Source organism: Corvus cornix, chromosome 1, assembly GCF_000738735.6.
Source record: "Corvus cornix cornix isolate S_Up_H32 chromosome 1, ASM73873v5, whole genome shotgun sequence".
NCBI lineage: Eukaryota > Metazoa > Chordata > Aves > Passeriformes > Corvidae > Corvus > Corvus cornix.
In genome coordinates this window covers 97955903-97977160 of record NC_046332.1, presented here as the reverse complement: position 1 = coordinate 97977160, position 21258 = coordinate 97955903, and the positions used below count along the sequence as shown (strand labels likewise).

General features: G+C 41.6%; 1 protein-coding gene across 5 annotated transcripts in view; it reads right to left on the bottom strand.

Annotated features, from left to right (window-relative positions):
• Positions 1-11792: 11792 nt before the first annotated feature.
• Positions 11793-21258, bottom strand: part of TBL1X (transducin beta like 1 X-linked) — a 192867-nt gene continuing 183401 nt past the window's right edge. For all 5 annotated transcript variants that reach the window (XM_039550269.1, XM_039550258.1, XM_039550266.1 and 2 more), the window contains 4 exons: positions 19366-19493; positions 18059-18224; positions 17222-17323; positions 11793-16134 (listed from right to left, as the gene is read on the bottom strand). In XM_039550269.1, coding sequence (XP_039406203.1) covers positions 16108-16134; positions 17222-17323; positions 18059-18224; positions 19366-19493 — 423 coding nt within the window. In that variant the 3' untranslated portion in view covers positions 11793-16107. The remainder of the gene's footprint in view (positions 16135-17221; positions 17324-18058; positions 18225-19365; positions 19494-21258) is intronic.

Genomic DNA, 21258 nt, shown 5'->3' with positions numbered 1-21258 from the left:
TGTGTTGCCTTGCTTGTCTTGCTCAGCATAAAATTCCTCATCCAGAATTACAGCTCTAGGATTTCTGAGGCACCATTTCCAGCCTTGCCAGTCTGGTAAAGCATGAGTGACAACAAACTCTGACTTAAGCACAAATATTTCCTGTTTGTGTAGACTTTCACTGACATAGTCTTCTTTCAGCTTGTTTATGTGAATTTTTGGTGTGGTTTTATTTAGGGAGCTGAAAGGCTTTATTTTAAAAAATGGAGCCAAGCACAGGCTCCACAAACACTTCAGAACAATGATTCCAGTTCAGATTCAAGAAAAAATAAACCGTCAAACTATCTTTTAGTATGGATTCAGTTTGACCCTTATGTGTACTTCCCTAACAGGACTGTGACTGCTGGGGCAGGTGCGTTAAGAAATGGCATTTGCATAAAACACTTTGATGCTCTGAGTGTTCATCGTAAAACAGAACAAGTAGAATCAATAATCCATTCTCTGAGGAGACCTCTATTTTATACCTTCATGGGCTGAATGAAGAGACATTAAATCTATTTGCCCTCTCTTCTCAGATACACCCCTCTTTTTGTGTAGTGCCCTAGGTACCTACATCCAAACAATTGCCCAGACCTGTTGAAAGTTAAGAAAAAAGGATGACCATGTCTACCCTAAGCTTTTGACTTCATATCAAAAGTAGAAGTGATATGATTTGTCTGCTTGTGCTGGAAGCTGTTTACAGCACAGTTTGACCAATGGCATGGTGGAAACCCCTTGAGCCCAAGTAATCACCCTCTCTTTCTTCAGCATGTGACCAGGGCTGGGCTTTAAATCCTGCTCACATCCACTTTGGCTGAACTTTCTTGGCTGTTCCTACTTTTCTTTTCCAACACAATTCAGTTTCAGCTATTGTAAAAAAATTTAAAAAAAAATCAGTATTATTATGATAATATTTTAATTTTTATTATTATTATTTATTAATAATAACAACAACTATGATAATAATAATAATAATAAAGACAGCTGAAAGGTTAATGCAATAATAACATGAAGCTTGAGTTCCTGGGTTACTCAGGGAAGTCCTGGGGTGGTTAGACATTCAAGATCAGCAGAAACAATACTGGAAAACATTGATTAGTTAATTTAAATAAATGGGCTTCTCGAGCTAATTGTTTGATACAAAGGTGTTAAACAATGATTGGACAACTATTTAGGAAGATAATTACAGAGCTGTGGTTGGTTTGTAGCAAATCTTTTACATTGTGCCCTGTGGAAACCTTCATTGCTGCTCTTGGTGTCAGAACTACTGGCGGATCACCAGACCCTTTCTTTTCATCACAGTCATTTGTTACCTTCCAAAGTATGAAGAGACAGCACACAGACTTATGAGCAGATTATACTGAGCCTTTTGAAACAGAGACCACTTTTCAGTGCAATAGTTGTCACAGCTGGGGTCAAAAGAGCAGGAAAAAGGTGGAGGCGGAATTGTTAGTAAACCTTTTCACATGCTGTGGTCTGGGCCCAGCTGCAAAACCTAAACCCAAAATAAACAGTCTCTGGCTTCACAGGAATAATTATGTGGCACGAAAGCACTTGGGACGTGAGAGGCTGTAGCAAGAGGCCCTGTGAGATGACTGAATGACTTATCCCTCCCTCCCTTCACTGCTCCAGGGCACATGTGTGGGACAGGGACAAGTGGGGTGGCCCAGTCCTGGCCCCCAAAGCTGTGAGCAGCCCCTGAGCAGTGCCAGGTGACTGCTGGCACTGGAGCCCTCCCATTCTGGGACGCCTTCTGCAGGGGCCAGGCTTTGCTCTGCTCCTTTTCTTGCTCCCTCAAGGTTGTTGTTGGGGTGAGTATGGTGTGTCTGTGTATTAGTAGTCTGGTGGGATGTCATCATGTAAAATGAGGACTCAACTGGAGCCTAAGAAAGAAAACTGACCTGATTTTGATGCACCTAGAAATTGATATGGAGCATTGCAGAGCAAACTGACAGTGGTTTTTGACTTATAAAAGTATGTGTGAGGAGACTTTCCTTACCTGCTGTTCCCAGCCTCCAGTGGGTGTACAGGAGGCATTCCTTCACAGCTTAAAATTGGATGATAGTTGATTCTGCTCGTGTGTAACCATGACCAAATTTGATTTCACCTTACACAAACCTAGGTCTTGCTTCACTATTCAACAAATCAGCAAAGCGTTGCCTTCTTCAAGGATTGCAGCAGATGCCCCTCCCTTCCCACCAGGACTATGCATTTGAGGTCCATCTCCTGACTGTCCCCCTCCCTGTGCTTGCTGCATGCACATGAAAGGGCAGCCACCGGCCACCACAGCCGGCTTAATTTTGAGGGAAATGGTGTCCTCCAAGGCTCAGCAAGGGCAAACTACAGACACCACATCCTGGACAGCACAGCTGTGACACCAACCTGACCACTGCCTTCTTAAGTGTGCCACCCACTGCTGAGAGACCCTTGTGCTTATCAGCACACAGAGAAACATCCTTGCTTTCATTCTGATGATGATTTGTATCTGCTTAGTTCTCACGAGGGCTACCCCAGTGAATGTGGGAAGTGCTTGTCTCTGTCCTGCATTTTTGTTTTTTAAGATGTGTTTCAAACAAGGCTTGATTCAACAAGGGAGAGCTCTTGTCAGTGCAGAAGTCCATAGGTGTAGTCAGAGTCTGTGGTCTCCATCTCACACTGTCTGCAGGAGGGGCTCACTTCCACCGTCACACAGCTCTTCCCTTCTTGAGCAGGAGGGCAGCTGGTTCTCCGGAACAGCAAAGTGTGACTCAGAGGAGAAGTAAACAGAAATAAAACTGGATCAGATACTGTCTAATAAAATATATGTAGTGTTGTTTCAAGAGCAAAGCAGTTGTCAACTATAGCTTCTTGTATTTTGGGTGTATTAGAGCACAACAAAGCCTTCCTGAATTTATCAGAAGGAAAAAATGTAAATTAAAATAAAAAGGTAGTTGAATCCGTGCACTGAAATATAGTTAGTGTAGTGGAATCACATAAAGAGGATATCTATACCTACAGGGTGGTATTGTCTCTATTAAACACTTTCCTCCCAGCCTCCCAGCCAGCTTATCAAATCCAACCACACACAGTAAGTGCTCTCTGTATTCACCAAAACTTATTTTTAAGCACTCAAAGATAAAATGAAAACTTCTGGGAAAAGTGCCTTCTCATATCCTGCAATACTTTCTTAAAGACTCCTGGTTGTTCTCTGTTAGTGGAAGAGGACATATGGAACTATATTTGACCTGCCAGCCTCATACATTTAATTACTATTTTATTTGGCCAGATGTTCAGGCTAATTGCAAAGCTGAAATGTGAGCCCTAATAAAATAATAAACAACGTGCATAGGCAGATTTCTTGCATACCACAGCTCTGCATTTATGAGGTGCATCATATGTCTGAATAACAAAATCCTAACTACATCTCTCATTAAGCCCTTCTTCTGGTAGACCAAATACATGGAGCTAGAAAGTGAAATGCTAAATGTGGTCCCCCCATCCCCTGGATCACCATACTTGATTTATACTTCAGTATTTGTTTCTGTGTATCCATGATGAAAAGTTATTCGATCTCCAAAGATTTTTTAAATTTTTATGGAGTCTCAGGTTTACAGTAATCCCAGAGGAAGATCACTAAACCACATGGTAGTTGACATAAGACAGGTCAGATGATGTCTGGGTCAGTAAGTCTTTAAGGAACAGACATGCACATGTGTGGACGTAGAAACTGGCAACTGAAGAAGATGCAATCCTCCTGAAAGAAAAGTAGGGAGCACAGTCAAGTTCAGGGATGCAGGCTGAATCTGTTTTCCTGGTTAATAGTCCCTAGGATATGCTGTGAGCTGTATGGAAAGTTGGTTCTCCCACTGCACCTTTCTAAGCAAACCCTTAATCATTCAGGGCACTAAAGTCACACGGGGTTTTGTAGATAAAGTTTTCAAAAGGCTGAGAAAATTTGAGCATGCAGCTATAGGGAAACCATCCAGCGATGAAAGTGATTGGAAGACTTTCTCCTGCTCCTTCATCTCTTGGTTGCTGGCTTTCATCACATTTTGGGGCAGCAAAAAGCTTTTGAAGCTTTCCAGCTCCTCCATAGGGGACATTTGTGTCCTTGCAAAGCCAGTGCCTGGAGCTGAGAAGGCTGGCAAGGTGGTGGCTCACTATTGCCTGGGGCTCTGTCCTGTGGCTCATGGCAGTACCAAGGGCACCGTGGGTCTCTTTGTGCCCTGGTATTGCGTTGGGATGAGACTCAGGCAGCCTCTGCCCTCACTTCTGTGCATAGGAAATTGGGTCTTAAGGGCTGGAGAAGAGCCATGAGGGAATGAGATGTGTTCCTCCCTCTGGTGAGTGGGAGAACAAAAAGGTTGTTAATAAAGACAAGATTTGTTGATAAAGTCTTGTCTTATCCTAGTTTTTCACCAGCTTTTCCATATCTGAGAGGCACTTAGAGGGTAAAAGCAGGCCTTGGATCCTTGCCCTCCAGCTGGCTCCACAGAGGTACCCACTCACTCTGTGAGCCTCCTGGAAAGTCCTGAAAATGTGTAGGACCAAACACACCGTGGGTGTTACTGTGCTTATTGAAAAAGGCACTTTTTAAAGACATGGGTTTAAAACAACACAGTGGGGTTGGTTTTGTGCAGTGTGAGGAACCAGCTGTGCTGGCTGGGGTGTCCTTGCAGCATCCTCCCCCCTCAGAGGGCACCCAGGCTCAGGACAACATGAAAACACTGGCAGCCATTCATTGCAGCTGTAGCCACATGGTAGCATCTGCTCCTGGTTTGCCTGCTACAGCAGATCTTGAGTAAGTTTCCTGGAAAAAGAGAAAAAAAAAAAAAAACCCCAACAACGCAAGTCCCTCCTTAGGCAAAAGCACTCGACTGAGCATCACATTTTATGCGGCAATGGAACGTCCTTCCACCCTGCCCTGGTCATGTGGCACCATGTGACAGGGAGCGCAGCATTCTTCTCACCAGCCCTTTCCTCAAGGCACCAGGCTTGATCAGAAGCATTCCCCCAGCCGCACTAAGTGCTCTGAATAACAACTCAGCTCTGCTAATGCCCCATGTCAGGCAGTCAGCCATCCCCTAGGAATGCAATTACACCCAGGACAATACAGGGGAGGCTAGATAAGGCAGCTTTTTCCTTAGTTCCCAGGGGTATTATAGCTGAAAGCTGATATACCCAGATTCCTTCAATTTAATATCTGAATTTAAAATGAAAATAATCATGTCTACCTTAGCAAAATACATTTTGCCAAAGACAACAGACTTCCAAATAAGTATCTTCAAGTGTAATAGATGCCTTTTCCCCTTGTTTGCTGGGCTCTGTTCCATGGCTTCACTGGAAATGAGGCCAATGTTGAATAACTGGAAACCTGCGAAAGGCATGAATGGGTGAGCTGAAGACACAGAGGCAGCCACAAGGCTCCACAAGGAGAATTGCTCCTCTCTTCCAGGTGCCTTTATAGTCTCACAGGGAATGGGGTAGTGGGAGCTGCTGATGGTGCCTGAGCTGCTGCTGCCGCTGCCCCTCCACTGTGCTCACAGAATGCATTCTTCACTGGGCCAAAAGAAGGGAGAAATGCAAGCAATACTGGCCTTGGTGGTAGGATACCCCTCGCTCCAGTTTGGCAGTATTTTCACAGGGGAAGCCCAGGGAGCTGTAGCCCTGTGCTCAGGGCTCCCGCTGGGGCTGTGAAAGACGGTCTGGGTGCTGCCTGCCCCTGGCATCAGCTCATGTCAGCAGAGCTGTCTGAGCATCAGCCCTTTGGCTTCAGGTCTGTAAAATCTTTAAAAAAATGTGGTTGTTTGGTTTTTTTCATTGCAACATCTTCAAATGTTAGTTTTATTGGTACATTACTGGGAGACAAAAATGGTATGTACCATTTTCATTTATTTTATGAAGATATCATACTGTAGATAGTCACTTAATGGATTCCCTTTATTCCAGATGAGATTGTGATCATACCTATGAAATTGTGGGTTGGCCTCTTGCCTTGCTTCTGCAGACACTTGTGAAAGGAACTGATAAATATTCAAGTACAATTACACAAAAATTCAGATGTCAGTGCACACATACATCACAACACACACATACAAGCACTCACTAGGTTTTAGATTCATAGAAACATAGTTTCTGCTGATGGATAAACAATAAATTAATTGGTTTTGTTTTAGAATTCTTTCTGTTTTTCTCCTCCAAGTGTCATTGCCTTTTATTAAAAAACAACAAGCACCCCAGAAGATGCTACCCAAAGTGATGAACAAATATTCTAAGAAAACGTAAATTTTCATAAAAATAAAATTTTAACATTCAGTTCACTGCTCACAATTTCAGTTCACAATACCATCAAAAATTCCAGCAACATTTTCTCATAAAATTGCCATTGCTTTGCCTTCTCAATTTTTTTTTTTTCAGGGCTATTTCCCAGAGACAGTTGGGGTGTTTGGTTGGTTTTGTTTTATTTCAACTAACAAAAGAAATAATTTACTACATGGGGCTCCAAGAGGCCACTGTAGAATATTTGTTTGAGAGAAGCAAGTCCAACATGACACTTTCCATCTTAGAAAAAAGTCCAGATACACAGGAGTTGCTGGGCAACAGTATCTCCCCCAGCCCAAAGCATGCAGGGTATAGCAAGGAGAAAGAAAACACTAATGAATTAGGCCAAAATAGTAGAGGAGGAAGCACGATGGTTTTCATTCTCTCAAATTAATTTCATTTTGGGAGCTGTTCAGCTTATCATTCCAGCAAAGGAGGAATGAGCACCAACCCTTTTGTGGTTCAGACATGGGAAGGAGTGGTCAAGTGGCAATATGTAATAAAATTAAACTTCTTCCTTTCTGCTAGAGGTGCTGCTGTTTGGTTCCTTCTGGAATAGATTTGGCTCAAGAAACACATCAGGGTGCTGGTGGTTGTTTCTAAAGTAAAAGTTTTGTAAGGTTTGGTGATAAAAGATGTGGGAAAAGTTCTCAGCTTAGAGCTGTGCACAGATTAGTTCCTCTCTCCCCACCTGCATGCTTCTCTGTCACTGCAGAAACCAAAATCCAGGCAGAAATGTGCTGGTTTGCACAGACAGGAATGCTGGGTTTTTTATTGGTAAGGGGTCTTCAGTGAAGTATGCAGTTAATCTATCAGCTCCCCCGGTCTCAAGGGGGCTGGTGGAACTTGTACAGTGATGAGAAGTGCTGGTCTTTCCCACACCAACACCTTCAGCTTCCAAATTTGCATCTGAATTTATTAATCTTTTGCAGACTCTGGTACAGAGTCCAGAGCACTTTTTAAAAATTATTTTGTACCAACACATTTTTTACCACTCTATATAGGAGATCTAGGATTTTCTCCTAAAAACTTATGTTGCTTGTATGTGAGAAGATTTTTATAGCTCTTACCACAGTCTTCATCAATGTCTCTATACTGAAGCAGACCTAAATCAGGATGCCATTGTAAATGTTGGTGGATTAGAAAGGTTACATTTTTAAAAATTTCTTTGATATGTATTCTTTGATCAAGTCATGAGACCTGGACCTTTAATGGGGATATTAAAAATAAAAAGGATGTCTGTGTGGGCTGACTGAAGCACAGGCTCTGTGCCTTTCTTGTCCTCTGTGGAGTAAGGTGAGTGGGTGAATGATTAGACACGGTCATTTCATTGCGCACGAATTTCTCATGATTCTCCCCAAACCAGCCTCTGGGAAAGAAGCTGACAAGCAGCCACTGTCCAGGGCTTCAAGGAAGGAAACACCATGCTGAGAGCTTTTCCCATCAGATCTCTTATTCTTGGGAGCCTAGGTTGCCTGTCATGTGAAAAGGGGAGATTTCCTCAAACCCTGACGTTTGATTACTCTGTCAATGCCCTTGAAGGACTCACGTGAACAGGTTACAGAATAACTCTTTATTAATGAAATTGTGACAGGTCAAGGTTCAAGGATTGTTGTGATAGTATCTGACTGAAAAAACCATATTCAAAGCAACATGTAATTCAAAGCAACACAGTGACAAGCTTCAGTCCTAACAAAACATAACTTGAGAAAATCATTCTGTGCACATGGAATACGGATCTTGCCCAACAGGTGTCCCTGTGGGGGAGAAGACAGGTTCACCCCGTCAACTGACCCCAGAAGTTACTCTGGAGACTTCCCTGACATCTTCCCATTCTTAACTTACTTTTGTACTATTTCTTTATATTTAGATGGAACTTGAGTGACTTCAGCCACACTCCTTACTCACTGAAGGGTGGTCGTGCCTTGGAGGTGGGTATCTCAGTACAGTACGTAAGATAACCTTGGGATGGGGATGTGTATCAGTCCAAGGAGAGGGATTTTGCCATGGGTGCTCATTCAAGAGCTTCTTCCTTTATCTCCCTTGTTTCTCGGGTGCTAGGCAGCTTTTCAGCTGGGAAGTACCACCGAGTCCCCTCTTCTGCAAAGGTTTGGACAGAACCTGGCTGTGGTCTCCACTCTGCTCCATCCTCCATTTAGTCCCGATTGTGTTGTGTGTGGGAGGTCGGATACGCTCACCACACTCCATCCAGGGAGTAGCAACTGTATTTTTCTGTATAACTTCTGCACCGTTACCTTTTTTCTCTCAGTCACCTTCCCACAGTGCCCTCACTGACAGTACTCTCTGCAGGCACTCGACAACTTTTTTAGTCCAGCTGGCAGGACACCATGGCTGTAAGGATTGCAGGAAGTCTCTAAAGCCCTCCTAAGGGTCTGACATTTCTCTCTTTCCCTTCAAGAAAATATTCAGAAATTTTCAGGAACTGCAACACAACGTGTAGGAATGCAATGCTTACTTGACACCATGGATTTTCAGAAGCCTAGAGAGGTAATTCTCAGTTTTGGAACAGCAGAATGGCAGTGCTTTTCCATTTTTGTCTGCTGTGCATTTGGCTGTGATGAATTACTCTAGAGAAGGACAAGGATGTCAACTTTGTCCCACTGTTTAATAGGAAGAATTAGGAAAGTGATGAACAGAATCTTTTTTTGATCTCTTGTATTGAAATAATGACTAATGAATTATGTGGTGAAGCCAAGGCTTCTTCTTTGAAGGTAAAAGATGTTAGACCTTGCAGCCATAAAAGAGGATATAGCTGCTTTCCTGCAGCTATTAGGTTTTGTATTCTTTTGGTTTTGTGAATATATTCAAAAGGAAATGGAAAAAAACCTATCTCTAAGGAAACAAAGATCTTCCTTCCTATTGGGAAAGGACTCAGCAATGATGATAAATTCCTTGCCAAGTGAGTAATTTCTTCGCTTGAAAGACTTCAAAGCTTTAAAAATTACTTTTTATACCACAGAGCTTCGATATGAAATTGCATGGCTTCTTAATGATCAGTGCTGATCTCACCCTTGGCCGGAAATGATACACAGAATGAAGGCAGGGAAAGGAGTAGTTTTGAATGAGGTGCTGCAATACTAGATCTTCCCAGAATAGCTCTAAGAGTACCCTTAATTGTATTGCACACTGACAGAAGAGAGAAGCAAGTGTTTAGGACTGCTCAATGCTTCCAGTGTTAGTTGTCATGTAATTTTCAGGCTAAGTAAATATATATAGGAAAAATGCAGGAAAACTAAACTACAATTTTAGTTTGACAGTCATACGTTGTCTGAAAACATGCCTGAAAATAACAGGACTAAAAATAGGACCATCACGTAGCATTTATTTAAGAAGAAAGTAAAGTGAGAGCTTTTATATAGCACTACTCATGAAGTAGTGCTATACTGCTCCAGCCCCACTGTGGCTGTCTCCTTAGTTCTCACATTCTTTATTTTGAGAAGTTGTTATGAAGACATTAATGCTGTGCAAATGTCAGAACATGAACTGACACAAGTGTCATGAAAGTGCACTGCATTCTCTTTTTTGAATATATGATGATGTGAGATGCTCATCATCAGCCCACCAGTTTTTCTAGCCTCTCTGTCTTTCCAAATGTTACATATTAATCTTAGCTTAATGCTCTGGGTCCTCAAAAACCTCAGAACTACATGAAGTGACACAGGACTGTGTTTGTTCGGAGCACTAATTCCTTTTGAAGGCTTTGGACCATCAGCCTTAGTTCAGGTCAATGGTTCAGCCTCTTACATGGTCACAAAGCAAAAACCCCATTTCATGTTGAATCTCCCCAAGTACCATGGAAACCACTTTGTGGAATAAAACCCAACCAAAATCTACACAACATTCAGCCTGTTAAAGCTAAGCAATCCCCTCCCCTTGTATCCTTTGAGGTCAGTGTCTTGAGACCTAAGCAGAGAGAGGAGCCCATGGGAGCTCCTGACAGAGGGGACGACTGTGACAACTTCACAGGAGTGGAATATTCTGAAATTCTTCAGAAGCTTCCAACTGCTCAAGCAAGGCTGAATTTCAGCCTGGCTAGCTTAAAGAAAAATTAACAATTCACCTTGATCAGAACTAGAGTCCAATTTATTTTATACGGAGAAACTTCCTTTTCAGGAAATTTTTTTGAAGGAGACTTTTTAAAAAGTACTTCAACCCAATCTTACACAAATTGGTTCCTTACCAGCTGTATAAATTTACAATAAATACAGCATGGCAGGAAATAAAATCAAACAGTAAGCATGTGATGTGAGCAGCCATAAAGGTGACCTGGTTAAAAGGGACAAAGTACTCAAACAGGAGAAGTCTGCCAAAATTCTGAGAGAGAAATTGCCAGCCAGCCTGGGAGCTGTGAGCCTGGGGACCAGAAGCATTCTTGAGAAGAACAGCCAGCATCTCTGAAGTGCATCTGGGTACCAGGGACATGCTGAGATACCCTTAGAAAGTGCAAGCCCAAGGAACTGTAATAGTAACATCATCTGAAAAGCTCAAAAAATAGTCTGGAAAACGGGGATAACATCCTGAGAAAGAATGTATTGATAACTTCCACTGGCTGTTTCAACTGCAAGAGCAGGACAAGTCCCAAAATAGGATAGAAATCATAATCTGTTGGATGTCCCAGGTGAAAAATAGGAAGTAACTGCATCCATTGGCTGCTTGAAGTGGTGGTGTCCTGTACCCTCTTATGTATCTACAACAGAGAAATTACTTTCTATCCAAATCAGCTTCTCTTTCTCTTCCGGCACTGCACATCCTTGCCCCTTTCCTACACAGGTCTGTAAGACCCTGGACTATTGTTGGGGAAGCCTCGGTGACTCCAGACTCTGTGACATGGATTGTATCTGAAAGATACAACCTGTTGTTCTACTGTTCCCTCACGGAGCCCAAGTCTGGGACTGTCTTACCCTCCTATCTCTGGGCTGGCTGGGCCCCTTCTGAGAGCTAAAAAGCTTGGTGTCTAATCTGTACATGTAATTAACCTGTCCTAAATGTGTCTGCTGTTATATTACTGCCAAGTTTGCTTCAGTACTAACAACTTAGTTGTAACCTGTAACATATATATATATATATGCACACACACGTAACTATCCATTAATTGCTACTACTATTGGGTGCTGGTACAACTGATTGCTGCTATAAATTTATTGTTGCTGTATCATTGCTGCAGATACTACTTTGTAATAGCTATATATATATATATATATATATATATATTTGCTTTCTTATAGGTGTACTTGCTAATGGTGAGTTGTGTGGTGTGTGTGGTAATCTGTAATAAAGTTAAGAAAATTAGAGGCTAAAGCCTCCATGCCCTGTATATTGCGAAATCCTACGAACCCATGGTCAAGGTCTTTAAATACCCACAGGCCACCACATCACAACTTTAGTCACTCAACCCCAACTCATGCGCAGGATGCAAAACAGCCAGGAAAGAATAAGGAACAACACGCACAGAATTCTCTAATATCAAAATATAGCAATTTATTCAAGACACTGAATATGATCTGTTGATTCTCTCCTTAAAACAAATGAGCTACAATACACAAGGTGAATTTGAAGAAAGTGTGGGTGGGGGAGAAACAAAATAAGGGTTGATGTTGTTTCAACAGAACCTGGGAAATGCTTAAATGAGAACCAAGTCTGGCTGCAAGTCTGACACAGACAATAAAAACTGCAGAAGCCAGAATTCAGAATTTCAGTGAGTGGCTGAAAGAACATTTCTGCAATTGACAAAGAACCACATCTTTTAAAAAGGCAGTAAGAGGAAAAAAAAAGGAGGAAAAATTAAAAAGGGAAAAAGAAAAAGAAACCCAAAAACAAAGCAGACCCTTACATTTGACAAAGTGCACTTCACTTGGCTCTAAAATTAGCTATTTTTTTCTTTTTTTTTTTAAACAAATTAAAAGGAAATTTCTAAGATGTAGCATGGGGTTAATGTGTGTATAACCCTGTAAGTCAGGCCCTTTATTGCCCCATAAGGGACCCAGTGTTTTCTACATAAAAGATTCAGTATCCTTCTAACCCACAGAGTATAGTGGTTTTTCAGAAACTGGGTTTTTTTCACTTCCAGGCCAGTTCCAGACAGCCAGCAATAATAAAAATCCAGCAAGTCTCTGGGTCGTTTCTCAATCCTGTTTGGTCACTTAGGTTTTTCCATTTCTCTTCTGTTACAAAGAACTATAAACAAAATTCTAAGAAGAAATCTTAGGAAGTCCCCTGGGCTGTTGCTTCGTGCAGTTCTGCTGCAGGGGAGTCGTGGAGAGGCTCTGCCAGCTCGGGAATGCGCTGCTGCTGGAGGGGAGGGAAAGTTCCCAGGAGCACAGTGCTGCAGATCTAGGCTGAGACATCCACCTTGAACTACAGCCTCGAAAAGCCTCTCCCCCCACTGTCCATGTCCCGAAGAAACCACATCCTAAGGCTAAGATTAACCTTTGCAACTACACCTTCTGTCTTCCTTAATAGCTCTCATTTTAGCTGTGGAGGGGAAGAAAAGTGAATTTTCTTAGCTACTCACATACATTGCTTTTAACTCAGGTGGTCCATATAAAAAATTTTCTGGAGCAGCAGCCTCTCTCACACATGAGCTTTGCAAACCAACTGATATTCAAATGTTGTTTCTCTTGGCTTCTTACCTCCATGTAGGAAAGCAGAGAGAAAGTGCTGTTCTGACAAATTAAAAAAATGGAAAAAAAAGGAAAAGGAACAGGCGTCACGGACACTGCCCTGTTATCTACAGTAGCTATCCTGGGAACAACTATGAAACACAGGCTGTGGAGCCAGCCAGTCATGCAGCATTGAGCAAATTAATCTCTTCAAATCCTGAGGTCTGGCCTATTCAGGTGTCACTCAAGGGACAGAGGCAAGGCCAGAGCCCCATCAGTGCTGCTCTCCCACAGACCAGCAACTTCTGCTTGTTATTCTCAGAAATGCCACCAAAAAGCAGCGTAGGAATTTAACTGTTTACATGCAGTGACTGCAATCAAATTATTGTCCAAACCGTGCTTTATAAAACCACATTACGCCTTTGTATTCAAGACTCTCGTTGAGCAAGTCCTCTCTTCTTTTAAAAAGTAGTGACTTTAAATTGGCAGGTACATGTGGTTATCTATAAAAGAGTGCAAAACTGCCACATGGTGATCTACAGCCATGCTCTTGGTGCAGAAAACTAAAACCAATGCATAAAAGCATCTAACACCAAAAATAATCCTTGATATTGCCTGGCATTCAATTATTTGAGATAAATTACAAACAAGCCTAACTATCACTAATAACCAAAATCCCACATAACTGTTTTCACCTCAGGACTGAGTAATACTTTTAGCAATTACTTCTTTCCATTCTTTTCTCCTTTCCAAAGGTATATCTTTAAGAAATGCAGCTGAAGCTGGCAGTGGCTAGTTTCACTGGCAGGACTAAGATCCCCTACAGATGCAAGCATAACGAGAAGAAAACTCCCAATAAAAGATAGTCTTCAGATTCCATGATGATGCCTTGGGCTCAGCAGGTCTCACACCACCAGTTCAGCCTGAGGGCTCTGGATTTGCTCAGATCAAATCAAACCTTCAGCAGCTGTGGTCAAACCAAGGGTAAGATGCCATGTTACAGAGACTTTGGGCAGGAAGGTTCTAGATCTGTTAAGAGGTCTGTGGCCTGTTTTCTCTCTCCTACAGATCCTAGCCTAGGCTGTGGGCTAGAGAAGACACCTGTGTGACCTGGCCAGTTCTGAGGATCTAAGTAATGTCTGACACCACCCCAAGGCTGCCTTATAGTTTACAGCACTTCCAGTAAACTCTGCCTATATGTCCTTCTTTGCATTCACCATTTCCTTAATTAGAGTAATGCAGTCTTCAGTTGGCATCTGTGCAGGTGTCAGGGTTGCAGTAAGGAAATCTTGTCCAAAGTGGATAGGTGGTGCTTGGCAACTCTCCATGGTCATTCTGATCATTTCACCCCCTGCAACTTTATAGTGGTTTACATGTTGAGATAGAACTTATATATCCTTTATGATGTCATCACCTAATGAATTCAAGGTTGGCTCCTAAGCACCACACTGAGGACACCCTCGAGGCTAAACCTGTGTGGGCAGACAGTGAGCCTCCAAGTGCAGACCCAGAGCTTTCCTTGCAGGATGCAGCACATGCATGGCTGAGGGTGACAGCAGCACCACCCGCCGCAATGGCACAGCCGCCTTCTTGGTGTGTGTGGTCCATGGATGGACAGGAGCTTGGCAAGAGTCCATTCTTCAACAGTGACAGTGGCAGTCAACATATTTCAGTTCAACTGGTCTCATTAAGTCAGTGGTAAAACCCCAGTGACTTACTGGAATAATGAATAGTGGAAGACAGCACTGCTCAGCAAGGCCACAGGTGGCCAAACCCATGTTCTGTCAAAATCTGAATTATCTTTATAGGAAAGCAGATACACAAGCATTTTCTCCTGGTTACTGAAAACAAACAAAAATATGGACTAGAGAAAATGAATGCTATATTCATAGTCTCAGGCTTCTGAATCTCTTTGAATAAGTTTACATCATCAAACAGCCAAAAAAAAAAGAAATGAGACTATGTAAATAGCTGGCTGCTGGAAAAGGACCTTAGTAAAGGACTGGTATTTTTTGTATCAAACACCATTTTTTCTTACAGCACTTTCTGAGAGAGGAGAGAAAAAGGATACTGCGCCTTTCATGTTCCCTGGACTCTGTGTCATTCTTTTTGCTTGAATTACACAACTGGTCTATTTTGTGGCCATTTTAGGCTTTTAAAACTGTTTAACATAAAAAATATTTTTTTTCCAAAAATACACTGGGTTCTTTCTGTTAAAAGTCATCTTTCTCCTGTAAAAATCTTCCCCAGCACTGCATTCTTATATAAAGCACTTATTACACAATTTGCTGAAAGTGCCCTTGAGACGCTAAGATCTGAAGCATGGAGGATTTTTTTTTCTTTTAAAGTGAGAGAAAGAAACAAAAAGGAAGATGTAGAAGAGAGGAGAAGCAGTCTGTCAAAAATTTTCATTGTCATGTCCACCTGGCTGCATCTACTATGGGCATACAGGGAAAAGAGAAAAAAAAAAGGGGGCAAAAAGAAAGAGGAGAAAAAAAAGGAAGGAAAAGTTGGGAGTGGAAGGGAGAAATAAAAGCAAAACAAAAGTTTCACCCTAAGCCTGGGATCCTCCAGGCTGTAATATTCCAGCTGATAGAAAAACCACTGAACAAAAAAAGTAGTCTAGAAAATAGAAAGTGTTGTGATTACAAAGTTGAGCATTTCATCAGTACAAACTGGTCTTTGAACGTCCTTTGGGAGAGCAACTGTAGTGTCCAAATTGGAAGGAAAAAATACAACACCGCATGGAGGAGGATTTTTTTCCCTTTTGGTTTATCACAGCATTTTTCTTTTTTTTTCCTTTTTTTTTTTTTTTTCCTTTTTATTAATTTTTTTTTGGCACAGCTTTTTTTTCCCCAGCCATCAGAGTAAGTTCTCAGATGCAAACCAAACAGTGCAATGCCTAGCTGGTGGCTTCATGCTTCCAAGGCTGAATGTTCCAGGTGGAAACCATTCCCTCCCCCTCTGAAGTGACTGCGTTTTTACTCCTTGATGAAGGTTACGGACAAAATACAAGTCACCTGTGGCCAGGGAGAGTTGGTTTCATGGTACACTCTAACTTCGTTCAAGTTTGTACAGTTCTGGAGCTGTTAAGAATAGTTTTGAAGAGTGCTTCTCCCCACACATTCACTGCTGGTCCATTTGAAATTTCTTCTAAAACATTTCACTTTTACTTCCGCAGATCTAGAACACAAACCTGCAGAGAGAAGACCCCGCGTTAAGAACAGTTTGTGAAGGTGGTGTGGAAATCCCATTCATACACCTTGTGCACAGGGGGCCAGCCAGCTGGATGTTACACTCCCCAGCTTCAAATCAGCCTGTCTCAAGTACTGGTTTACAGGCACACAAGTAAAGGAACAAACTGAAATGGGAGAAAGCCCAAGTGAAACCCATAGATTTAACATTTAGCTGGGCTTTCATTGGTTTACAAACAAACATTTTGGTGGTACATCCCATAAGATTATGGGATCTATTCAGTTGCCTGAATATCACATCCACTTCCACTTCTGAAATATATCCAAAACAGATGCAGGCTTGGCAGGCATGACAGTGGACATGTGCCCATTTGAAGCAGCTGTTGCCAGCCAGGCATGGCACCATCTGAGATGGCACAACTAAGCTCAAACAACTGAATCATGTCACAGGTGTTCTCTTTGTTGAGAGTTGAAAAATACTGCTCCAAAGTAGTTATGTCAGCCAGCCGTGTGTGTCCTTCACAAGATGATCATGCTGCAATTGAATTTTTTTAGAAGTAACATTAACAGCAAAAAAATAGTAAGGAATAATCAGTATCTCCACAGCAGTATTTCTCCCTTACCACATGACAAAATCTTTGGGCATCATGCTGAAAAATTCCTCCTTTAGCTATCCCTATTTAAGGGAATAGGAATATTCTTCTGTGGAATCAAACTCAGCCCCAGGATAACTTTGTTACAGAGTTGACTGCTATGATCTGATCTTCATTAAAAATTGACAGATAATGATAGAAACACCACCACTGTTGTTCTTGTCAAATATGTATTTAAAAGTCATTCTCATCTTCAGCAGTATTCACCTGTTCCACAAGCATTCTTCATTTCCAACAGGAATACCACCTCCTAGTATTCAAAACCTTTCAAAGCAGGAGCGTTTTTAAGACACTACACAGAGCTACTTATTTATGTCTTGAGCTGCCTCTGCCTTTGGCTCTGTCCCCAAGAGGCAAATACAGCATCCTGTTTTTTGTTGATGCTCCCCTGAAAAGAAATCTCCACCCAACCTTTGCAGTGTTTGATGATCCTTACCGATCCATCTGATGCGCTTGCTCCCACTTTGTCTCCTCTAGCATTCCAGCAGACTTCAAAGATGCCCCCGGTGCCTCTGTAGCTATGTACTAGAGTTCCGCTCTACAAAGCAAAACAGCACGCAGACGTTGGATACAGAAGTTCCCCTTCTTTTTCTGTCATGTGGCACTACATTAAAAGGGGGAGCTATTCAGGTCACCCAGCTATGGCCATCTCCATACAGTGATGGAAACTGGTTAGGAAACAGGTCTTTGATAATGAAGAGTAACAGGCTCCTCCAGAAACAATAGGACGCTCAAGACATCTGTTTTTGTCAACTTTGTAACAGTAAAGGCCTGGGGAATCAGGCTGATGTGCTCCTCTTTAAAGTTTACTGCTAATTCAGGAGGCATCAGTATCCAGAACTACATCTGTGGCACTATGATGTTCCACTTTTCTCCAGAGTATCACCAGTCCCCTGTATCTCCTCTTCACAAAGTCTAAGCCAGGAGCATCAGACTCACAGCTGAACTCACTTTGTAACTAAATAAAAGTATCCCTAACTTAGAAGAATCAATCCACACCTTTGCTTTAAAAGCTGATGACCCAAAGCAATGTACCTATTTTCATGCACGGTACGTGTTTTAGCATACAAAGCAGACCGAGCAGAACTGTTCTGGGCGGTCACCTCACTGCACCTGAGTGACTCACCTGCCATGGATTTGTGCCAGCCAATACAATCAGGTTCACCCTGGCAGGCAGGTCATGCATGACCTAGGTACATACATTTTCCACTTAAGCTTTTGCTATTAATGTGTCATTTAAACCAGATGTGCTTCACATGAGGCAAAACAGTACCTGAGTATTCCATATATGGACACATTTGTCAAAGGACCCACTGGCTAGATATTTTCCATCAGGACTAAAAGCTACACTGTAGACAGGCTCTTGATGCTTTGTTAATGTATGGATGCAGACTCCTCGGTCAACGTCCCACAGCCGAACAGTGGAATCAAACGAAGCACTGCAAGAAGCATTCAAACACAAGAATGTTGTAATTTGGGTGTTAATCAATTTGCAGTGTGATACTGTAAATTTTATAAGAGAATACCACAGGATTTTTTTCCCTTGGCTAAGCAACACATAATGTTTCAAACAGAAAAGCTAATATATACCACAGCCCTTATGTTTTTTATCTTAAGAACTACAGCTGTAGAACTGAATTCTTGTATGAAGACCCTTAGGGCCTATCTGGATGTGCTGAATGTAGCCCTAAGAAGGCCAAGCCCTTTTGAGATTCTACCTCTGGTTATTCAGGAAGGTCAAGTAAATACTGTCATTAACAGGATAAATGGTTTCAGAGAGAGCTTATTCATGGTGGATTCACATTGTTTAATGAACTAGCATTTTGTAATTCTCTAGAACTGATTCTTTTCACTTTGTTTCAGTGATGCTTTTTGCTGCATTCCATTTAAATCCCAAACTGTGGGCTTAGAGAAAGGCAAAGGAAATAATTTGCATTAAAAAAATATTAAAAGAATAACTCCAAGAAAGTGGAGTTCTTCCATGTCCACTCCCAGACTAAGGAGTAAAATAAACCAGTTTCAGTACAACTCCTCCCCAAACTGCACACCCCATGAGCTGATCAGATAATCTCACAGTACTACCATCAACTGAAACTCTACAAGTAAATATATTTCCTAAGCTCAAAGAAGAATTTTGCACAGATTTTCAAGTGGAATTTTAAAGACTATCCAAACTTTTCTCTGTTAGCTAAGAAGGCTACAAAAATCATCTGTATCTGCCCAGGTGAGTTGCACGACCCCAGTTAGAAACCATTACTGCCTGAAGGGGTGCCACCAGCCTCAGGATTTTCACTCCTAACACCCTGATGCTGGATGTGAAAGTGCAATGCCAAATTTAAAACCATTTTGTCAAAGCAGCTGAAAAGTTAAATATCACATGATTCAATTTTCTTTCTTTTTTCCCTTTCCTTTTTCAAATATGAATCCTTTCCCTTTGTATCCATCCCCCTGAGTTACATACACAGATACTTTCTAGTGGAATTGTCTGCAGGAAGACTGATGGCAAAGTGATAGTAGGGTTACATGTCAGAAAGATGATCCTTCTTCTTGGCAGGCAAGAAAAAGAGGTGTATTTTTTACCTTGCTAACATGATGTTGGAGTTTGGGTTGCTGGTGCCTGGTCCTGTAGGGCTCCATTTGATAGTATAAATCTCTTTGCTGTGAGCCTGAAGATCATGTACACAGGTATCTTGCTTCATACTCCAAATCTAAGTCAGAGAAATAATGAAGGGGGAAAACGGCAACATTATTAATCTCTTCTCAGCTGCGTTATTTCAGTTCTGTGTTATTCTTACCATTTGTTTATTTGAGATCTCGACTCACCTGAATACACATAATTTATTAATGCAGCAATTTGGCACATATATTAAAATAACTCCAATAGGGGAAAAAGTTACATATTTAATAGCATTTATTCAATAGATAAGAACTAAAGAATTTCTGTACCTCCCAGAGCCAGTAACTATTTTCATACAGAAGTGTAAGTTAATCTACTTGAAGAAGTTTAACTTGAATTTTATTCACACATTGCAACAGCAGTCATTTTAAAGAATGAGAAGAAAATTACAGCCTTGGCCTTCTCAGGGCTACTTAGAACACAGCAATTTTCTCTTATGCTAGTAAAATTTTCCATTTCCTCCTGAACTCCATTTGTCTTCCTCATGTTTTTAACAGTACAGAAGGTGGAAGACAGTCAGCTGTTTCTGCAGTGTTACATGACCAAATACTTCAGTGTGAGATGAAGAATAGGCACAATATAGATGACAGGTAATTTAGTACCCCTTTTCTTCAGCTAACTGAGAAAATAAGATGAAGGAATTCACAGCAGGGAAAAGAACTCAAATTTAGTCAGTCAGTTTCAGAGAGATACCAAAAATGTAGTAACGATTTAACTCAGTTGTTGTAAGTCTGCACCATGAGAGGAATGATGTGCTCTTATGCTGAATTCCCATCAGTGTACCTGAGACTGCTTTTGGAAATGCTACACAAAGCTCAGCCATGTTCTATGGCTGACAGGCAGCATGTTCCAAGAAGTTACAGGAAAAGATCATGAATTCCAAAAATAGAGAAGAAAAAGAAGTTGGAGAGGAATGATTTATAAAGGAAAAGGAAGAAGAATAATTGCCTTAATTTGGAGCACTTGAAGTCTCCATCACTGAAGGTTTTTATAAACACATGAGGCCAGGGTTAGCAAACCACTATCCCTTGTGCCAAATTCAGTGGTCAGGAATTTGAACTGAGCCATGGTGGTTTTTAAAACACAGCCTGCAACTGGGCACCAAAAAGATGTGCTACCACTGGGTCAGGATGTTTAAGCAGAGCAAGAATAGTTACGCAATACTGCTTTGTGGCAGTGTGACAGACAAGGTGCTCCCTTTTGGCCCTGTTTTCTGTAAATTTCCAGCTCTGTCACTAGTCTGCAAGAACACATCTGGAATCCAGAATGATGAAAAGCGCAGTGGGTATGTGGCAGAGTCAGAGCAGAAGTCAGTCTATGAAGAGGAAATATTCATAACGTGTGACATTCACTTAACTCCTATCTGCAAATTCCGCTGCTGTCTCAGTGTCATGCTAGAAATGTCCCACGCTTCAGCTGTGTCAATCAGCAGTGCAAAGAGATCTGAATCTTAATTAACACAATCACAGTGCTAGGAAATTATTACTGGTACAATTCTATCCACAAAACCAAGTATTTCCTGGGATATTTACTTTCTTCGAGGAACCAGCATAAACCAACAATCCAGCAGGACTGCTTTGCTGTAACAACATACAGCTACTGCTACACAGACATAGCCTTGATTTGATGTGGCTGGAAAAGTAAAATGAGAAAGGCTTTTGGGCTGCTGAAGTTCTATATTATCTATATGTAAATGATGACTTTTCTGTGACAGTGGCATATCAGTCATGTAACACTTATTTGGATAGGATGCCTCAATTTCCCCAGGGTTTGCTTCCCTGTGTTCAATCTTTCAG